We start from the raw sequence: 22,096 nt of genomic DNA, 5'->3' as shown, positions 1-22,096 counted from the left end.
TGGTCCTCCTTTTATTGTTAGTGTATTTATAGGAAGACTTTTTGTTATCTTTCACAGACTTGGCCAATCTGAACTCTAGTTGGGCTTTAGCCCTCCTGATTTTTTCTCTGCACAATCTCACTTCCTCCCTGTAGTCCACCCGAGATGCCTGTCCTTTCTCCCAAAGCTCATAGACATTCCTCTTCTTTTTGATGTCCCTCAAGATCTCCCTACTCAACCAAGCTGTTTTTTTTTCCCACCGACTCCTTTTCCGGAACATGGGGATGGCTTGCTCCTGAGCTGTTAGGATTTCCATTTTGAAGAGCTCACAGCCCTCGTGGGCTCCCTTGCCCTTAACAACTGTCTCCCATGGGACTTTATCCACCAGCTTTCTGACCAGTTCAGAGTCTGCCCTCTGGAAGCTTAATGTGACTGCTAATCCCCTTCCTCACCTCACCTAGAACTGAAAATTCTACCATCTCATGATCACTTTGTCCCAGGCATCCTCCAACCATCACATCCCCCATGAGGCCTTCTCTGTTCATAAACAGCAGGTCCAGGAGAGCACCTTCCCTTGTTGGTTCACTCACCAGCTGTGTGAGGAAGTTGTCTTCCACACACTCCAGGAACATCCTAGACTGCTTCCTTTCTGCTGTATTGTACTTCCAGCAGATATCCAGAAGATTGAAGTCTCCCACAAGGACAAGAGCTAACGATCTTGAGACTTCTCCCAGTTGTTTATAGAAGAGCTCACTGTTTTGATAAGTTTTGCCACAATTCATGGGTTTGGTTGGTTTTTTTTTAATTTCTTCACCTTTTTTTTGTCTCATTGTCACTTTCTAATCTATGATGCAACTCTACTTTTCATCTCATGACAGCTTTATTTTCTCTTTTCCCAACAGCTTTCATTCAAAGACAGGGTCAAAGGCTTCTGGGAAGTTTACATTTGTCCAGTGAACAGTTCTCATTTATCCATCACATTATGGATATGCTTAAAACTTGAGGCTGTGATAATGAACCATGTGTGTTTATCTACTAATACATCTATGGTTATTAAGTGACAATGAAATTCTTAAATATGGTTTGACAAAGCATTTGATTACTCTGTAATTAGTGCTTCATATTCAGTACTTGTACAACTAGCAATTGGACATCTGCCACTCCAAATAGTAACAGAGCGGTGGCATTTATACAGTTTAATTTTGCTTATGTGCAGACTAAGGCAGAGGCTTGTGAGCTGCATGATACAAATTTGCAGAATATATATTTGTAGCTAGAAATAGGAAGATTAATGTCAAATAAATGATGGTAAAGGAACACTGCTGACTTCGAAATGCCTTTACATGAGCCTTTAGTCACAGATTAAAATGACTGTTGTCATAATTGAAAAAAAAAATTTAGTCTGGGGTTTGTTGTGTCTGTGTGTGAAAATGCTATTTATGTAATTCATTATCCATATTTACTGGAGCCTTTCACAGATCAGTGGGAAGATGTTTTTTAAACAAGAGAAAGTTTTAATAATTGCTGCAAAAACGTCCAGGGGAACTCTGGGAGTTGTCTCTAGCTCCAACAGCTCTGAAGTATGTGGTTGTTTTATCTTGCAATATATGTAAGTGCTAACAGACTTCGCTGTTTCTCTGACTATCACAGAAGCCTAAAGAGGCTCACAGGGAGGTTTATGGATTGCAAAAGGTTAAGAAAATGTGAAGAGTTCTTTTAATTAAAAATATGTATTAAAAAATGAAACAATGTTAGAAGGGAACCCACTTGCAAGTGGTTATCAGGGAAGAATCTACCTACCATTGATTGCTTTGAGTTTTCTAGGCAAGGGTCTCTTTACATCTGCCTCATTAATTACTACAATTTTTCAGTCTGTTAGCAGAGAAGCTGAACTCCTGCAGGAATTGCACATGCTTGGTTATTCTGTGGTTGTGGAAGTAACGTAAAGAAGAAAGGCAGGAAGGTGTCAGGAAGAGTGAAGCTTCTAGAGAATGCTTCAGCTCAAAGGGAAAAAAACCCAGAGCAGCATTGCTTTAGTGTTGATCTCTTACAGTCAATTGATCTGAATATCCCCATATAGGTAAGCTCTGGGTCGAGTCCCAGTGATTTTGCTGAATGCCATCTAGGTTGAAGGTCTCAGGCAGAGACCCTTTTGTGCACTTCAAAATGCAGCTCTAAAATACTTGGGGGTTTTGTGCTAGACCCAAAAACCTGAAGTGTCTGGCCAGGACGTTTTTTTTCTATCTATTTTTAAAAATCAATTTCCTTGAAGAAATATGCTGCATATGCACTGTGAACAGTGACTGAAAAACTGTCCTTTTGTAAGTGATCAGGGCAGTCAGCATCTGCAGGATCATTATGTCCTTTACAGTAAGGTCCGTTGACCTCTGGCAGAGTATGTACTCAGAGCGTCTGGAGACTGAGAGGCAGAAGGTCAGACCAATCAAAGAGATACACCCTTAATGCCCCCCTTCCCTGGCTTAAAAGGTTCCTCTCCAGTTCTTTCCCTTTCCAGTAACTGGTGACTCAACCTGCCTGCCACGTTGCAAAGCTTTCCTGAGGGAAATTCCAAGCTTTATTTCAGAATTGACATTAGTGTCCAGCAGCATCTCTGTTTGCCATCTGTTTGTCCTGTGGCTTTATTTTATTTGATTTGATTTTGTTGGAGACATTATTCCTTGGTTCCTTTGGACTTGCTTTCAGAATCCAGTATCCGTGGAGTGACCCAGGAATGATATGTGTGCAGGGTGTGTGTCTGTTAAAGGATCTCCGTCAGGCTTTGTGCCCAAGGTGGTATTTTCCCTTGCAGCTTAGTCCATGTGACATTGCTCTGATTTGCCTCTGTAACGAGACAAGCTGGGAAGGGGACAAGTGTGTGCACTGGTTTAACTGGACAAAGTTCGGGTGTTTGAGATTTGACTTTCAGGTTTGGGGCAAAGGCAAGGCTTGATCAATTTTAGGCAGGAAAGCAGACAAGCAGAATGAGAAAAAAAGATGTGGTGTTGATGGGAGCTGAACTTCTGCCTTTACCTAACAGCATGAGGTGAGTGAAACGAGGACAGTGTACATAACTTACACCAGCTGTGCCTCCCCCTCCATCCATTCCTTCACATCTTGTTTTCTTAAGAGTGATGGATGCATGACACAGGACACTAGAGTATGTTTTGTATGAATTCCAACTAGTAGGATTTCAAGGTATCAGCTTTTTATGGTCATAAAACATGACCTAGGAATCTCTCCGATTTATACAGTGCTTTGATGAGCTCATTATTTGCAGCAAAGATGCTACTACCCCATAGGCTGGATTTTGAGTAATTGCTAATTCCAGTTGGATAAGGATTTTCATTTGGATAAGATCCAGCATGTAGGAACCACATGCAGTATTAGATCAAAGTAGTCTTGTAAAGCTATGTACCATAGTTGAGCTTTAAAAATAGTTTGGATGCTGACAGTCTTGGGACAGAGTATTCCTGTATGCTGTTACTAGACCTGTAATTTGTTAATCAGGTTTTTTGGGTTTTTTTATCTTCCTTGGTCAACACCATTTGTTTGTTCTGGCAGTGACCTGCTTCAAACATGGAAGCATGTTGCTGTGATTTTTTCTAATGGGTGTTTTGACCTTACAATGCGGACACCCAGGATTACTTGGAAAATAACTTACATGTCTTTGAGAAACAGGATCTGCAGATGTGGGTTTCTCTGTAATCAAATGGGTCACCTACAAAAGGGAGCTAAGATAGCCCAAAGAAATTATTTTATTGTCGCAGGTTGAAATTCATGTTTCTTCTAGGTAAAATGGGTGTGGTTTTCTTCTAAAAGTCCTTAACAGGGTTTCCTGTATAAGAAGGGGTATGTTTGTGACATTCTCATTACAGACTTGATTGTTTTTGAAGGGAATTTCCAGTACTCCTCCTGCCAGAGACTGCCAGACGTAGTGCTGGCCCCAGACTCTAGCAGGCAAACTGCGGAACTTACTCTGCAGGCTCTTACACTCAGGAAGAGAGCTGCAGGATGTGTTCCTACTTATATTCATGCATTCCTCCCACAGGTTACAGATTTTTTTTTTTCCAAGTCTTAACTCTTGTAGACTTAATGAATTAAAAAGATATATAAACTCAGAGTTGGTCCATGTGATATTTTGGTCATGAATGAAAACTGAGCCCTTTATCTTTTTTGTTTTCCTTTGAGTTTTTATTTCCCTCCCCCCTGAGTCCTTTTCACTTGTTTCCCTGAAACAATTACGCGTGTAAGCAGAGAGAACTAACTAAATGCTCACCAGTGTATGAGTAAACAGCCTGGAAAACCAGAGAGGCAGAACATTTCTCTTCATTTTTTTCTATTTACTCACAGAAATTTGGGAAGAAGGTTGTCAATGCACTTTTGTTCACAGCACTTTGTACATGCAGATCTGACTTCTGCAAGTGCATCCAGTTTAATGCCATCTCTTAAAGCTGCAGCTAGCATCAGCATGGAAGTTCATGGCTTTCTTTCCGAGCAGCAGAGTGAAAACCAGATGAGCATTACGAGTTTGTAGGGCTTCTGCCTCTTTTGAGCTAGTGAGTGCAGTCTCTGGTAAGAATCAGCTCAATTAAATTGTGTAGATGCCTTGGAAAGCAGCAGAGAAGTGCACCATGGTCAAGTGAAATCATACAGCAGATGTTGTTTTCGTTCACTTAAACAAACTGCTATGGCTTTGTGATCTGTGATATCACAGTTGCTTTCACTCAGAAGTTTGGGCTTTCATGGCTCATTAAATCTTTCAAGGTATGAGCTTTAACATCCTGTGAGGCCCCTCAGAATATATTCTTCAGTGCAATATCTAATATCAGCACAGTACTCAAATGCAAAAACTGCTCAGTCCATCCCAATTTAGTTTTTCTTGTCTTTTTTGTCTTTCTCTGTTTGTGACTGCAGAGAAATATTTTAAAACTATTTCCTTTTCTATAATGCATTCTTTTCCAAGCTTTTCAGTTCTTTTCCTGCTTTTAAACTCTTCCATGCTGATTTCCGCATGGCTTTTGTATTAACATTTTTTTCCCATGCTTTTATTGTACTCAAAACTGTCCTGTGTAAGATTTCCTCTTCCAGTCTTTGGGCTGTCATTTGTGCTGGGAACTTGATTTGTTCTGTGTACAGTTTTTGACTGTTTCATATTGTATTCAGTAAAACTGACTTCTTACCATATGCTTGCCACCCACCTTATGAATTGTTATTGCATAGTTATTATAAGGAAGATTGTGAGATACTTAAGATTTGGACTTTGATCTTACTGTCTTTGTGGAGAAGATGATTAATTTTCCCTAGATAAATAGCTTTTGTCAAGGTTTGTGGGTGGACAGGCAACTGCCAAATTTTCTCCCTTCATTTTTCAAGCAAGAACAAGAAAGTTGTTTTGAAATGACAATTGGACAATGCCTTAACAGTTGAGTTGCAGTTAGAAATTGTGGCCCAGGACTGACAACATTTGAGTCCTGGGTTAGTGAATCAGTTGGGTACTGTTGAAAGTCCTTACCAGAGGTTGTTGTGTTAACTTGAAAAGGTTATGAAAACTTTGGGGTAAAGAAATGCCCACATAAAGGGAAAGTTGGGTATTTAGGAGTGAAAAAGAAGAGTCCAAGGAATTTCTGAGGTCAGGCACCTTTTTTTATCACATGTTCCAGGTAGCCTTAGGATTTTTCATTTAAGGCAGTCCTGCAAAAAAATAAGATTAATACAGATGGGATTTTCAGTTAGAACTGCTAATAAGAGAAGGAATGTCACCAATCACTGTTTGAATGGTTGCTGTATGTCTGAATCAGGCTGTGGTTGCTGGCTAGGTTTGTTATCTCTGTGTGCTGTGTTTTAGATTTGTCACATAACATCTCACCTTTAAGTTTATATCATACAAGTAGGGCAAAATGCAAAAAGAATGGCATGAGTTGTTAGTAGGAGAGACTTCGATCATTCTGAACGCCTGGTGGAAATCCACACTGATAGTAAGAAAGGGAGGAAAGCAAGAGGATTTTGAAGGAAGACTACTCAAACTAGTTACAAGTGTCTGGAAAATAACACTATTCTCTGTTATCCACTATCCAATGAGCATATTGGACTCCCCAGATGCTTAGGTCTCATATCCCACTGCACAGTGCCTACAAGAGTCATACAGAGCCTCAGAGATACCCACACCTTGCTATGTCTCAAGTTGGTATCACTGTTTGTGGTGAGAGCTGATATATGCTGGCCTGGATGCACTCTGGTAGCTCAAAACTGTGAGCTACCAAAAACTTGTGCTTCCTGTTCTATACAGACTGTTGGATTTAGAGGAGTTGGGGCAGACACTGAACATGAAGCCAGGATGCTGACACCAGCATTGAAGAAGAAAGGTGAACTGGAAGAAGTATGATGAAAAGTAAATATATTGGTCACTGCTTAGTTTTAGCAGTGGCTGAAGAGTAAGCTTCCCTGTCTTGGTTGTTTCCTTCCAGTCTGTCTTAAAGTAACATTTAAAATATGTTTTGGTTTGTTTTCTGGTAAAAGTTTTAATAGCAGCAAATCTGCCCTTCAGCAATGAGCTTATTGCATGTAATAGTCTAACTTGACATCATCTCAGCCTAATCTCTTTAGACTTTGATTGCATTTTGCAGCTGTAAGCACTTGCTTTGGTGAGCTTTCGAGATTGGTATTTCAAATGATCTGCATATGTCAACTGTTTTTGCTTTAAAATTTACTTGCAAAATCCTTCCAGGTGTACTTCAAAGTAGTCATATTAGGTGCACGTTTGTCAGGGAAGCAATGCTTTTTTTTCTGTGAGACTAACCATACTTTAGAAAAGTAACATTTAAATAAAATAGGATGGCATACCAGCTAATTGCAATGCAAGTTTATCCCTTGCAGTCTAATTAGTTGTGGATATCTTGAATTGGGAATAAAATCTACTGTAAAGGAGCTGTTTTGTGCAGACTGCTTCTTCCATTCTCAGAAAATGGCCAAATATAAATTCTGGCGCTTTTTTTAATCCTTAAATAGTGTTATTGTTCATGTAATAGTCCTTTCAAAACCCAACAAAAGTTTATTAGTGCTTCAGAATGTCCTGTGCTTGTGGCATGCCTATGTGTGATAGCCATAATTAGAGCCACAGCAAGATAAAGAGCAAAACTGGCTTCAAAAGTAAGGAATGTGGCTGTTGTAGCTATCTTTATTCTGATACATCACATCAGAATATTTCCCTTGCAATTGCATTGATAATTATTTGTTAAACTTCACAGTTGCTCCTCTTCGTTTGGTAGTGTGACTTATTAAACCTCTTCTGAGGTACAGCGTTTCATGCAGACCTCGGACTTCAAGACATCCCTTTAAAAAAAAACTAGTCCTTCTTCCTCAAAAAAAAAATAAAAATCAGTCCAAGTTCTGAGATTTTAGGCACTTTAGTTGTGATGGTCTTCAACAATTCCAGTAGGAGGACGACTCCATTATGCTAAACGTGATAAAAATTGGTAACAATAATGTTGTTTCTGGAAAGTAACCCGGTTCTTACTCTGATGTACTTTGAAGCTTTATTTTTGAGGAGTATTGTGGTGAATTTATGTAAGAATGGTCTAGTGGCAAGAGGAATACTTTAGTATTTGAAAGTCCTGGCTTTGGTTTTATGCAGGTTTGTTTGTGAATCAGGCACCCTCTTCCAGCCTGTCCTCTTCTTGCAAGGATATTGAGAATAAGTACATGGAAGACTGGGGTTGCTCCAATACTGCAGTAATGGAGACTAAATAGGTAACCAATATGTTTTAGATTTTAGTGGGAAAAGCAAGGACTTCTTAGCCTAGCGGTGAATGTTATACCGTCTCAGTTTAAATCTGCATGATGAACACAAATGTTGGATTTCTGGGACTTCAAGGGTTTCTTATTAAGAAACATGTAAAGCTTTAAAATTTGGATTTCTGTAGTATTAAATGTCACCTGTTTATTTTTAGTATAATGTACATAAGACATTAAGTCAGCATTGATACAGTCTTCTGTTAAATTCTAGTTTTCTAGTGTCTACTACACACTAACAAAGCACTTTTCAGAGAGGTGATGGTAAAGAAAAGGGTGGCTTAATTGTGACCTAGAGCAATTCAGAAGTAGTTTAATTGCAAGTGCTTTTATAAGATGTGCATACCAAAGAGAGGCTTGTGCCTTAAAAAATACACCCACACTTCACATGTTGAAGCTGAGCTTTCTTGTGTGCTTTGTTAGTCAGGAGTGTCGAGCTTTTTCTTCTAATTACCTTTTGATTGGTTTTAAGAACACATTTTATTTTATTTTTAAGAACACGACTGTAACACAAAATACTGTAAACAGTGAGAAAACCTACAAAATATTACCTGAACTAGTATGGTGAATGCCAAGGCAAGGAATTGTGCAGCTGCAGTGTGTAAGGCCATAAATCAGAATGTATCACTTGACATGGCATGTTGGAACTGCTCGCAAATGAGCACTGGGAATAAAAATCATATTGTGTTGTTAATAATTAATCTTTTTTTTTCCTAAAATTACCTCATTACTCCTCCCCAAGCCAGTAAATCACTGAAATGAAATGGTTTACCTGTGCAATTTTTGTTCAAAGGATTTCATCATACATTTGCATGTCCTGGAGAAATGGAGGCCCAGCAAGGGAGAAGCAGCAAAGGAGATCTAGAAGTACTACCCTGCGTGCTGACTTTAAGCACTAATCCCTCCTAGCTGGCCAGCAGCTGTGTAGCAGCAATTCTGCCTTTAGTTTTTTTGGCCATGTCCCAGCACTTCGACTTACTGGAGCAATGCTCTGTTGCAGCTGGGGCTGAGACACGTGCAGCTGGAACTCAGTGTGCTCACACTGGTGTTACGCGTTTGTATTGGTGCTAGCATTGAGGAGAAGGCTGTGTTCCTTCCTCATTTTCTTCCTTTCTTTGCCCATGTGGATTGGTATTTTTGTGTATCTTGCAGCTTTTTGTCCACTCTTGTTCAAAACTTTTCCAGGGTTCATGGCTTCTTTTGGGAGATGTTGCTGCAGCCAAATAAACTGGATTTCTAGATGTTCTACCAAAACTTCCCATTTCCTTTTTTTTCGGTCTCTTAATGCTGATGAGAATGCTCTTCTTCAGATAAACAATTTTTTTTCCTGTCATTCTGCTATGTAAATCTGTTGGCTTCCATGCTGCTTTCTTGTAGCTGAGCTGTTACCTGGTGAATGTGTAGGTAGTTGGGGTTTTTTTAAGATCTTTCTTTCCCTTTCTAGTACTCATGGTTGCTGAATCTGACCTCTCATTTGTCCCTTACATTTTTTTTATTCATATTAGTATGCCAGCATCTATACAAAGCTAGATTAAAGCAGTATTCCTTTGTAATGTACTCACGTTATCATATTTTGCAATGGTGTTTTATCTAGCTTTTAATTTTATGATTCATATTAACTTGCTTTTTAGATTTCTGATATTATTTTAAATACCTAGGGAGTTCTAGTAGTCCATCTAATAACCCACTAGTTTGAGTTGTTATTTATCTGTATTATTTTTTGTAGTTCTTCGGGAAGTTTTCATACATAGCTTATACAGTTCAGTAATTGTTTCACTGTTTGTTTCCTTCTGCATTTTTCCCAATTTGTTATTAGAAACGTGGTAGCTAATACAAATTCTCACAGAACTGCTAACTTGCACCTTCAATTCATGTCCAGGTAAACAAAATCAAGGCTTGGTTAGTGTTTGGGAAGGAGAGTTACAGGAGGTAAGAAATGGATGGAGTCACTTAAAAATAAACACTCTGAACACCTAAGACCCCATTTTTTTTTTTTTTTTTTTTTTTAAGTCAGCATTCATCCTGTGCTCCAGCCTGGAGTAATAACTGTGTTATGTTTCACTGAGTAACGAGAAGTTTATATTGATCTTCCATGCACATTAGCAAGTAGGGACTTTAATAATTACATATTGGCAAAATTCTTGTTGGGATGTCTCTGTTTTCTCCCCTTGAGGTCTTTCTGAAATAACAAATGGAGACAGGAGTTTTCATTTCCTGACCCTCTGAAGTGCAGTTATTGTAGACATGTAAGCGGAAGATATTAGAAATGGCTGATGATAATCTAATTGCTATACTGATCTCCTGGTGATAAGCTGTAAGCGAGAACACCACAGAATTTAATTTTGTGGCCAAAGCAGCTGATTCTGTGTAGTTGGGTCTTCTGAACAATCATAAAATGTCTATATTTGAACTGTCATTAATACAAACCTTCCTCTGTGCTCTGGCTTAGTTATTATTGACAGATAATGTATAGTATTTGCTATATGGAAACTTGTTAAAATTTATTCTAAGTAATTCCTCTGTTGACACTTAGAATGCTGTGATAGTATGAGCTATGAAGTACTTGTAGTGTCGAGTCCCTTACTAGATTTGAATGAGTTTCTTATTGTTATAAGGAAATACTCCTCAGTCTTTAAACTGTTAAGCTACCTGCTCCTCCAGTTTGAATCCTTTTTGTCCTTCATTGTTTCACCTTATCTGATGCTGCTGAGCCACTGGGCTACCCTACTACTATTGTTGTTCTCGCTGTGTGCTCATCTTTGGTGTCATATCCCTAGAGATCCTTCCAAGAGAAAAATATTTCTTTAGAAGAGAAGGTACCTAATGGTGCCTTCGCAATTTCTTTGAAATTGGTAAACTCTAATAATGAGCTGTAGTTTGCTCCAGAGCTGCTTGAGATGATTCTAGAAACAAAAGCCATGGGCTATAATTCATTGTATCTGGAAGCAACTCGAAGGATGAATCAGTTTCTGTGTGTGTCATCAAGCCATCTGAGAGGCTTTGTTTTTTTAATTATTTGTCTGTTCTTCATCTAACATTAGTAAAAAGAAAAGCTACACAATCCAGGGAGTACACTAAAAGTGACTATGCAGAACACCTGTGTATCCAGACAATTAAATGGATGATTTCAACCTCAAATTTGCTTGTTTGTTTTACTTAAAGGGACATTTTCACTTGATTGCAAATTGGATGTCTGTTTTAGAAAATAGCAGCCGCTTCCCTTTCTCCTGTTTCACAGTGAGGTGCACTTGTGATCTTTTTATGTATATTCGGCTTTTTTAGTATCAAATTTTCTTCTTTATTCTCTCAAGGTAACATATATTTCTGTTGGTTTTGAGTCTTGTAGGAACCATTACAGAGTGAAAAGTTGAAAAGTCATCATTTGTCTGACAGAGAAAGAACATCTTAATATTTGAAAAGGTGCTTGCAGTTGGTAAATCCTGCAGTCGATCTCTGTACGAGCTTAAGAGAAATTCTCTTAACACTCTGTGAACCACATTAGTCAACTTGCCAAAGCTGAAGATTGATAATTTTTGCTTCTTTTTTATAATAGCACTTTTCCTCCTCACTGTAAACATCACCTATATTCTAATTCCCCAGTGTTGTGTTGCTGATGTTTTTACATCCTGCGTATTATTTCTTTATGATACTTTCTGTTACAACTTATTTACAACTTTACTTGTTTTATCCTTTTGACTCCTCATCCAAATTTGTTGTAGAAATTACTTCCTAACGTAGAACTTCCTAACCTTTCTAACTATATATAGGGGAAATGGCAACTTTATGGAAGTTAGGTCCTTCAAATGTGTGCGCTCTGTACCAAGCTGTCTATAAAAGTATAGTTCAGTATATTGTTCCCATGTTTGCCTGTAAATACTGTTTGCTCTTTGAGTTTATATTTTTTTGTCTTTGGGTTGGTTAGTCTTTTTACAGATCTGTGTGGATTTATGATAATCTGTATATTTTTTAGGACCTGAAGATTACTCTGAATGTACAGGCATTGTAAAAAGACTTGTCAGGTTTTGCTATTGTAATTGTAGAACAGGGTGCCGATGTGCTTTAACACTTCTACAGCTGTCTGTCCCATAGACAGAAGCCTGTTGAAATCATGTTTTACGTAAACTTCATTTTGTTCTGGTACCGTATGGCATTCTATCAATGACTAAAACAAAATTTTGAAACAATGGTTTGCATTAAACTGTCTTGAAAGACGTTTATGAAAATTTGTAAGGTCAGTCATACAGTCTGTGTTTATCATGATTAGACATTAATTTAGCACTTTACATAACACTGTGTATAATCTTTGTGGCCATAGTCTGTTTTATCACTGTGATAGGCCATCACATCCTCTAATCTGGCTTTTGAGCTTACTGAGCTTCACCCTGAAAGCTGGTAGGGTCATCATGCAGCCCATTTCTGTTGGGCAGCAGGTGTAAATGTCTCCTCTTCAGCATGAAACTTTCCCGTTAATTTCTAGCCTGCGCTAATTCAGTGTTTGTTTATATCTATCTATTCCTTTGTCAGTATTATCCTTTGCTTCAAATAGTTCCTTTTCATCCTTGGCATTTACCCATGCTGTATTTACAGAGCAGTTTTGTTCCTTCTAGCTGTTGTTTTGTTAGGCTAGGTGAGCTAAGCAATTTTTGTCCCTTCAGATGTTGTAAGCTCCCATTCATCACTCCGAGTGATCACTGCAGGTGATGCTTCTCTGCACATGATGTGCTTACTCTTGTCTTTTATGTATAACCAGAGAAAGTTGTATTCTACTCTTGGCCTGTGGCAGGGCATTACTATCTCCTTGCCTTTGCTGGAAGTAAGTTTAGGGGCTTTGGTGCTTGCTTTTCACTGATAGCTTGTGTTCAGTCACCATGAAATCTTAATTCACTTTTCAGCCTCTTCAAATAGATTAATCCTACACTTGGAATAAGGATTTATATTCACATTGAAAAACATGTTCTTGTCCATCGTATTTAATCCTGTTCCTGTCATTTTAGTCTGTGAGTTCATTCATTTCTTCCTTTGATAATATAGTCCTCCTTTCTATTGACAGACATGCTGAAGATAAAATGGTGGGAAGCAATCTTTGGTCACTAAAGAAAAATTAGAACACTGTCTGGATCGGTATTCAAGGAAACCAGTAATGAAATCCAATTTCTTGACAATTTAGCTTTTTCCAATTTTCAACTTCCATATTTATGTCCTTCAAAACTTGTTTCACTTTCTTGTTTGTTAATTAACTTTAGAGTTATGGTTCTGTGGTTATATCACCTTTTTCTTCTTTCTTGGTACTGCTTTCTAACCTTTGTGCATATCCCATTGCCAGTGTTTGATGTAATTAGTAAAAAGACCTTTTAATGAATTTATAAGCTATTCTATGTGAAGATAATCCTGTAAAGACTAGCTAGACTTGTGCCGTTCACAGTCCTAAGGATGTTGGATTTTGAAAGAGGCCCTGAAGTTTCTGTTCTTGAAAGAAGTCATTTTGCTAGCAGCAGGCCAGAGGGCTGCATTGTTCCTATGCCCCCGTTTCCCTCTTTAAAAAATTTTCGCAACTTTCCGTAAGTACATTTTGCAAGTGGGCTTGCCTAATCCATTCTATAAATGTTCTGAATAACATGGACCAAAAAGTGCAGAGGAGGAGTGGCAGGAATTTACAGCTAGATTAGGTCTGTGGTATTTCCTTTCTCAGCAAGATGGTCCTAGATTAAACACTCATAAATTCTCAATAATTTAACATAATTATAGCTTTACAGGAGGTGTTGAAACCTTCGCTTTCCTACAGAACAATCTTTTATCTGCATTCTTGGCATCTATCTGAAGTTATCCTACTGCAACTCTCTTCTAACTTCATGAGCCTTCCTAGTTGCAGGTAAACATGGTATTTCTTTTGTTCAGCATTTTCATATTTGATGTTTTGCCAGGTTTTTGACAGTTTCATAACAAGGTGGCCTTGAACAGGGAGGGATATTTATATAATGTCTAGTAACTTCTATTGAAAATGGGCAAAGTTGAGAACTGCTTTAGAAAGTGGGAGAATCACTACATAACCTTTACTGTACTTTTCAAGGCTGAATCTTTGCTTGATTCATGGAAGGATGTGGTAATGGTCAGTTTATCACACAGTACTGAGTTTTAGTGGATTTCGTCCAAACCTAGTGAAAGTGAATTGCTACCCATTGCAACGCCGTGGCAGTGCAGTGAAAGGTTAATGGTTTCCCAAAGAATTTAAGCATGGAAAAGGCCTTTTGTATTGGTATAAACTTGCATGTCTTTGCAGAGCTGTTTTGATTCTGGCTTCTTTTACATAGAGGAACTTACTACAGAGCTGACTAGAAGAGTAAGATCTCAGGCATATTGCTGTTTTGCTTGTCGTAACTTGGTAACATTCATGTTTGTGCAGGAGATGATTTTAAATCAACAAGGAAGTGATTTAAATAAATTCTCATTAAAAAATCAGATGTGATTTTTATCTGGTCAAGAAGACTGTCTCACTGAGACTTGAATCTATTTTGTGAGAATTTAGATGAGCTAATTTGTTAACTAGGTACACTTCTGTTCCATGTGTTCTGAAATAACATTTTATCCATTTGGGTTTGAATCTTCTGTTAACCTGTGAAGCATGAATTTTTGTGCCCAGAGGTGCTATAATACTTTGGGGTTGTATGCTCACAGTTTGTTAGTTTTCAGTTTTTTTGGGGATCGATTGTGGGAAGAAGGATTCTTGAAAAATAGGTTCTTGGATGAGGGGAATAATTCAGACATGCCTGCTCACTTTTGTTCTTTGTTTTAGAAAATGAAAATCTCTGAGATTTTCTGTTGAATAAAAAAGGCAGAAGTGGAGGGGGTGAGGGAAGCGGGGTTGCCTCTCCATAGCCTCATACATTGTGCTTTTCATTGAAGTATTTGGAAATTAGAGTTTCAATTTTATAGATATTTAATTGATGTTGTGTGAAAGTGTGCAGTTTTAATTTACGTGAGCAACATTCTGCCTTTTAAAATAGATTTGCTCTTTTTCTCAAATTACATGTCATTTTATTCTTATTACATAACCTTTATTCACAAAATTATGGTTTGTGGTTAGGCTAAAAAGCTGAATCTGCATACCTTCTGCTGAGAAATGTACCATTTCCTTATGCTTCACTTAAACTTCTCAGTATTTCATTTTGCTTTTGCATAGGCCAGGACAATTTTGAAAAATACATTTAAATCAGACTGGGAGAGTAGTCTAAAGAAAAGAAAAAGAACACTATAACACATGTAACTTCTTTGCATTGCATCCCAATTTCAACAGGAGGGATAGAGAGCAGCTGTGCCTTCCGGAAGTTCAGGCTCTTGACAAGCTTTGACAGTTGCGCGTCATGCTGATCAGTTGTAGCTTCTGACTTTGTTATTCCTTTTTGTACCGTATTACAGTCTTGGGTCTTAAGTTGTGACCTGCAATGCAGCATCATGTCTGGCTTGTTCTGTGTGTGCGCAGTGACCAGCAAACTAATACTAAGGACTGAAGTGGTTTCATTTGGGAAGGAGTCACTTCGTGACCTTAAAGTATGTGAATGGAATGTGGAGGAGAAGGTTCCAAGAACATCTTTAAGAAAAGAAGAAAAACAAACAGTCCTTTGAAAATACTAGTCTTGAACTATTTGGGGCTTATGTCTCCCTAAGGAATCAAGTTTCAATTAATGAGCTGTGCAATTGAGGTAACCCCAATTTTCTGCCTCCTGCAAAGAAAGTAAGCACCATCTAAGCCAGATTTTTTAGTTAAATTTGTGTTTTGTTTCTGTCCATACTCATAAAAAAAGACAAAATAATTAAAATATTCTCAGCATTCAAGTAGTTAACTGTGTTCTACTAAAATTTAACTTTGAACTGTGTATGAAAGCATAAGACAACTTCTGAAAAGTTGTAGTTTCTGCACGAGAACTGGTGAACCTTTGAGAGACTGCGGCTTTATTGGAAATGCATAGTACACAGTTCTAAGTCTCTGCTTTTCTTTTCTGTCCTACAGGGAACACAGTGAGTAACCTGATTTTCATTCTACCTCCAATCTATGGTGCGATTCAGACCTATAAAGATGGCCTTGAAAAACGGTATTTAGCTGCATATTTGTGTCTTACAGGTATGTGTAAAACTTAATTTGTTCTTTCATTATAAAAAGAATTCAGATCGGCAGTGAATAATACCCAAGTACTGTTAAAACAAGCAGTAAAATCCAAATACTCTGTGAAAAATAAAGCTCAGTTTGTTATACTTGTTACTGTTTACAAAAAATGGATATTTGTTTGGAGTGATGAGAAGTTAAAATTCACTAAATAACTTTGTGAGGTTTTAAAGGGATCCCTCCCTGGCTTTAAGTCCTGTTTCAGTGCATCTTAGCTCACTGTGTCCTTTTATGATGATTATGAAGATGTCTTGTGTGTCCTACTTTCAAATAGTTTCACGCTATATTAATATTTTTATGACATTTGTATGGAAAAGTAATAGGAGAAATGACCAAGGTCTTGGAGGAACTGGAAAAGCACTCTTTCATGAGTTGGAATTTGTTTTCAGTTTTTTTGACACATATCACCGAACAATGTCACCATATTTGGAATGGGAGAATGAAGTGACATTGGTGCATAGATGAACTTAAGGCCAGTCTGTTTTTCAAAAATAGCAAAGTCCAGAAAAGAACCAATTTCCTTTTAAATGTTAACAATGCAACTAGAAGTCATGTTTCTTATGAGAAAAGATGATGTTTTTGAAGTTGGGTTAGATTTGGCAGTTGAGTCTCAAGGTAGATGTCACAGAATTTCTGTTTCACAGCGTTTTGATGTTTGCTATAGCTCCTGTCTCTGGAGGCTGTCTTTCCCAATCTTCTCAGTGTTAAGAGATTGGTTTATTGTAAATGTTACTTTTAAGATTGGCTTACTTAGGTATTGAGATAAAAACTGTTGAAAACCATGCGTCTGTATGCTACATGTATTCTTGATGCCACTTAAACTTATGTACACTAGGTACAGCTTCCTGGATTTTCAGTTACATCAGCTTTGCTGATAGATGTGAAAGGTAAGCGGCAACAATATACAGCTTTGGATGTTACCCAAACACTTCCCAAATACCCCTTTGTAGGCTCTTTATGGGTTTGAGTAATTCTTCATTTTTGTCTTGGTATGAAATAGAAAGAATTCTTGAAGGTCAGGGTTTCCTTTTAAAAAGGCAGGGAACGAAACATTGTGTAAGTGTTTGAAGTTGACTCTGCGTGTTCTTGAATCAAAATGTCCTATACTGCTATTCTTTCTAAACTAAAATTCAAATTAATTCTTCACCATAGTTTGCCGCTGCCTGTCAGGGACACTTCATGATGCACATTGTGCCACTCTGACCAGAATGTCACTGTCACACCAAGACTGCCCTGAATGGACATTTCTCATACACTGTTTAAGGTTTTTTAAAATAAAACAAACAAAAAACCCAAAACACCCAAGTCTGCCTTTGATTGCCGTGGGCTTCAGTTTTACACTGGTTCTTGGTGCTCGCAAAAGTGGAGCTCAGCCTGTGGATCTGACAGCAGTGCTGGAGGGCACTCTTGAGTTCCAGCTGGGCACTGCTCATCTGTAACTGGGATGCCTTTGGCTCCTGTCTGAAGTGATATAATGCTTGCGTGGCTTGATTTTTATCTTGTGTGTTGGAACTTAATATTAAAGTTAACTCTCAAAAAACATTTTTTCTTTACTAGTGTATTTGTAACACTGCACTGTTTTACAGGAATTGAAAGATATAAAGGAGTATAGGAGACTCTAGAGTTTCTGAGTGAGAAACAGGAACAAGAGGGTTTGGAATCACAAACCTCTTAACATTTGTTCTAGTACAGGGTAAAAGCAACAAATGAGAAGATAAACAGAATTTTGCATGTTATTGAAATGTGCCAGGAACATTGGCATTCTTTCTGTGCACGTGACTGAATGAGAAGCAGACTGAAGTGGAGACAATGTGTACAGAATTTTTTTGTAAGAAAATGCTAGAGAAAATTCTTTCCCTTACAGCAATGTTGTTTGTTAGCAGATTTCACTCTATTTAATTAATTTGTAACACACAAGTATACTATAAAGGGATAGTGAATTTAACACTGCTGATTTCAGGCACTATGCTTCATTAAAGATCATGTAACAGAGTTGCTAACTGGCTAGTGGCATCTAAGGATTGTCTTCTTAAAGCAGAAATTCTTTAAGAATTCCACTGTGAAGGTGGGGGTGGAAGGGAGAGCACTTTAGTTGAGTTTTAAGAACCTAGAATCATAACTGGGATTTTAAAAGATGTTAAAGGACAGCTGTGAAAGTGAACATTAAAATTAAATTTGTTAGCATTTGAGAACATAAGAAATGTTGTTTCTAGACATTAATTTGATCCAGATCAAAATTGTAATTTCCTTTGTGTTTTATCATGCTATGTTCAGTACTTATAGCCAACAGTTTATGTTGTTGACACTTATTTCCTCTTTGAACCAAACTGAATTAGGGAAGCGGTGTTTGTTTCACATATATGCTAAGATCCAAAATGAGCAGGACAAGAAGGGGAATTTCTTAATAGCTATTTAAACAAATTCCTTGTTGTGCTGGTGCTGAGACAGAGTTGCACTTTTCAGCAAGTTTTGAGGTACAGCGCACTGTTCTCAGCCCCTATTTCTGCTGCCTTTAAGCTCAATGGACTTGTCAATGAACTCAAAAGGAACTAGATATGATTTTTAAGCTTCAAAGAACAATTTAATCACCCTATGAATTATGAAGTATAATCTTAAGCAGTTACTTTAGAATCGTGCATCTCTGCAGTTGGTTTTGGGTAGTTCCTTTTGATGCTGTGGTATAGTATCAGGTTCTGCCATGTGTCATTTCCTCATGCTTCCTGGGGAACTATGATTCCTAAATGGTTCATATTCTAAAAAGGTCTCAATTAAAAAAAAAAATATATATATATTAAAAAAAAAAGTGTAACAGGTTTGGACCTGAGAAAACAAGAAAAAGTAAAGTCAGTGGAGTTATATACTTTATTAGGTGCTTTACTAGGATTTTGCAAGTATTGTTCTGTGGTTTTGTGGCCTGTTTAATAGGGCTTAGTCATTCAAGCTATGCCAAAGTGGAGGGAAAAAGGCATGGAAAATGTTTTCTACCTTAGACATAGCCATAGGAACTTGTGAAGAACTCCTAAATTTAATTTCCAGTGAAAGTTTGTCTGTGAAAAGAGTTGTTAGAAGCCCTGCAGTCAGAGCTAACTCCTTTATTCTTACCTAATAGCCATAGAGAAGGTGCTTAGGCTGTGTCATGTTAGTAAATCAAATGTGCTCGGCAACGTTCCTGAGTGCTGAAGCCAAGTAACTTGGAAGACCCCATGTCTGTTTGCCTTAGCCTCTGAAAGAAGGTGACTACATACAAATTTCCTGCTGGGCAGGAGCCCTGGACTCTTCTGGCTGCTGGGCTGTGCCTGGGGGCTGCTCAGGGAAAGTGCTAGTTGGAACAGGCTGGGTTCTTGCCACAGACTGTTCCACCAACTGAGTAGCTCAGACGGTTGCATAATAGTGTCTGGGAACAGTCCCAGCTATGCTCAAATTCTCTTCTAGAGCAGTACGCACGGAGTAACCAGGATCTCTCCTGTCTCTTAGGCTGCAGGTGGAAATCATTGCAAAACAAAATAATTCAATAACAATTGTTCATTTAATCCTAATTTTTCATCTTTTTCCATCCTTTGACTGCTTATGATGCAGAATGTTGTTTATCTTTAGTTAAGTTCTGTCATTGTAGAAATCATATGAGGCATTCTGCTCCAGATTCAAACACTTAAACGTGTGTCTGCCTTTGCAGAGACATCGATCTCCCATTGCAGTCAGTAAAGTCTGGAGAGCCATTTGACTTATCCTGAAATATGTCTTCATATTTGGCCAACTGAATTACTCTTTGTAACACCATTCTCTTTAGAGGAACCTTTGACATCTAGTTCATGTGTAGATACCTAAATAAAAGTGTTTGTATCTGGAGCATCCTTCCTTCAGAATGTTTTCATACAGCGCCTATGCAGTTTAAATTCAAACGAGGTCTATGAAATCCTGCTAAATTGCTTTCTCTGTAATGGCTTTCTCTGTAATGGCTTTAGGCTTCTGATAATAATTTTGATTAATATATATATCAAAATGAATTATCGCTGGTTATGCGATACTTCTCATTCTTCCTAAAACTGTTGAAAAATTTATAGGGGATATGTATGTCCCTCTAGTGTTCAGATCTTGAGAGTTTGTTGTTCATATATGGAGCTGAATCTTGTGTATGATGGCAGGTTATTTCTAGTGTGCTTATTGTCTTGAAGCCTTCGAACCACAGTGCAATAGTTGTGTATGAAGTAAAGTCTGCAGATGCATTGCATTTACATCATCACTGACACAACTATTTTATCAACCAGCAGTAACATTGTGTTTGCTGCAGGATGAGAAAGACCATGTTAGTCTACATACAGCAGCTAACCTGACTTTGCATTTCCAGTCTTCTTAAGTACTATTCTGATCTCATAATACTGTGACTTAATGTATATTTTGTGTTTAATACATAATTTATACATCCCCTGTAACTTGAGAGGTCCGTTGATGTAAAAATGCTGAGTGACTTATAGTATCTGTGGAAAGTGAGTTACAGTAGTTAGAGAGGAAATGGTCTTGTTTCCGATGATGTTAAAGCTTCCCAACCGATATGCAGCTTTTAGTGAGTTAAGCTCCTTTGCAAAAGGAAATGCCTAAAATGAAAACTGTAACCCTTGCCTACAAGAGAAGCAGTAAATCTATTGCTCTGTTTGTCAGTGGCACTATAGGAAAGTTGCTTCTGATGAAAACTAATGTAATTGCAGTGATTGTGCTCACTCATTTTGAAAACTACAAAGCTGGTAGAACACCTCATTGCAGTGATGGGTTTTGTGAAGTCAGTATTCCCTACAAATGTCTTGATCTTGAAGTTATGTGATGAGAAGCATATCTAAAGATAGCTGCATCACAGTAGACCTGCAGGTAGAAGCTACACATGAAGACATTGGAGCTGAAGTATTAAACTGCATGTCAAGCCCCATGTAAGTTTACATATGCTTTAAATGTGACAGAAAGGTGGCTTGCTGGAGGCATAGCCGAGGAGGTAAAGATTTCCTTGCAATCCTTGACACGCAGTAGTTGTCTCCTATTTTGACTTTGCAATGTTTTCAGCACTGAACACTAACTCCACATTAAGCCAAGAGACGTTAACTCTGGCTAGCACACTCTTGGCCCAGTGAGTGTGGGATTAGATATTAATTCCCTTCTGCTGAAGTTTACCAGTTATGTAGTGATGTTGGTGGAGCAGGCTATGACTGTGCTTCAGCTGCTGCCATTCAGTTAATCATCTCTTAATGCAGTTTCCTTCTTCCTCCTTTGTGAACAGATTTGTGAAGCGTTTTGCATAGTTCTGTGTTAAGCCGTAACATATGCCAAAGGCAGCAAACCAGAAACTTGGTTCTTAGCTCATTCAATGCCTAGATGTAAAGCATTTTTAAGTCAACCCTCTGCAGTGTAAAACATAACACTTTAAGTAATGCCTCTGAAATAAGCAGGTATAAATGGAATATATAAAGAATCATGCTTCGTTCTTGAATATTGATCTAAGCCATCTCTTCGAAAAGGTGATGTTGTCTATAGTTACCACAATAGTGTTAGAGGAAATATATGTCCAATCTTGAGAAGGGAGAGTATCGTGTGATTAATAATGTAGTAATATAATTTCTAGTCATGTAACATCCTGACTTTTCTGTTGAATGCACTGAAACACCAGACTTGACCGTGTTCATGAGCTGCATGAAGATTGCAGCAAGCAGTGTTGCAGCCATTCCCGGTAGAGGTTTTTATTTTGAGGACTGTATGGTGATTCCCTGTGTACTTTCCTTGTTTCAGATAACTATTTTATTGCTACATAATATGGCTAACGCCTTGTTCTCCAGCGTATAGTGAACTTTCATAATTAAAGGAACTCCAAGTGTGCTCATTGCACAGGAGCAAGATTTTCTAAAATATTTTTAAATTAATTGTAGACATGGAACTAATGACCTGGAACACTAATGTCTGCAGCATTCTCAATTTTTACAAAGAGTGGAAAGGAAAAATAATCTAGAAATAACTACTTCTAATCATATAGGAGGAAGGGGAGGAGTTCAGGATCTAATTGTTGAGATTAATAACCCAAATAACATTAACAAAAAAAAACCCTAACAACATGTTTTGTTAATTTAAACTCAGTTGAAATTTCTTGTGTATTGATTTTGCCCATATTTGAAAATTATACTTGTTACAAATTGT

At 37.9% G+C, this 22,096-nt stretch overlaps 1 protein-coding gene across 1 annotated transcript in view; it reads left to right on the top strand.

Annotated features, from left to right (window-relative positions):
• Positions 1–22,096, top strand: part of ACER3 (alkaline ceramidase 3) — a 60,517-nt gene that overhangs the window by 6,993 nt on the left and 31,428 nt on the right. Inside the window, exon 2 of the mRNA XM_069883258.1 lies at positions 15,773–15,883. Coding sequence (XP_069739359.1) covers positions 15,773–15,883 — 111 coding nt within the window. The remainder of the gene's footprint in view (positions 1–15,772; positions 15,884–22,096) is intronic.

The sequence above is a fragment of the Phaenicophaeus curvirostris genome, chromosome 1 (genome assembly GCF_032191515.1).
Source record: "Phaenicophaeus curvirostris isolate KB17595 chromosome 1, BPBGC_Pcur_1.0, whole genome shotgun sequence".
Classification (NCBI taxonomy): domain Eukaryota; kingdom Metazoa; phylum Chordata; class Aves; order Cuculiformes; family Cuculidae; genus Phaenicophaeus; species Phaenicophaeus curvirostris.
The sequence above is the reverse complement of the archived record's forward strand: the minus strand, read 5'-3'. Positions and strand labels throughout refer to the sequence as shown.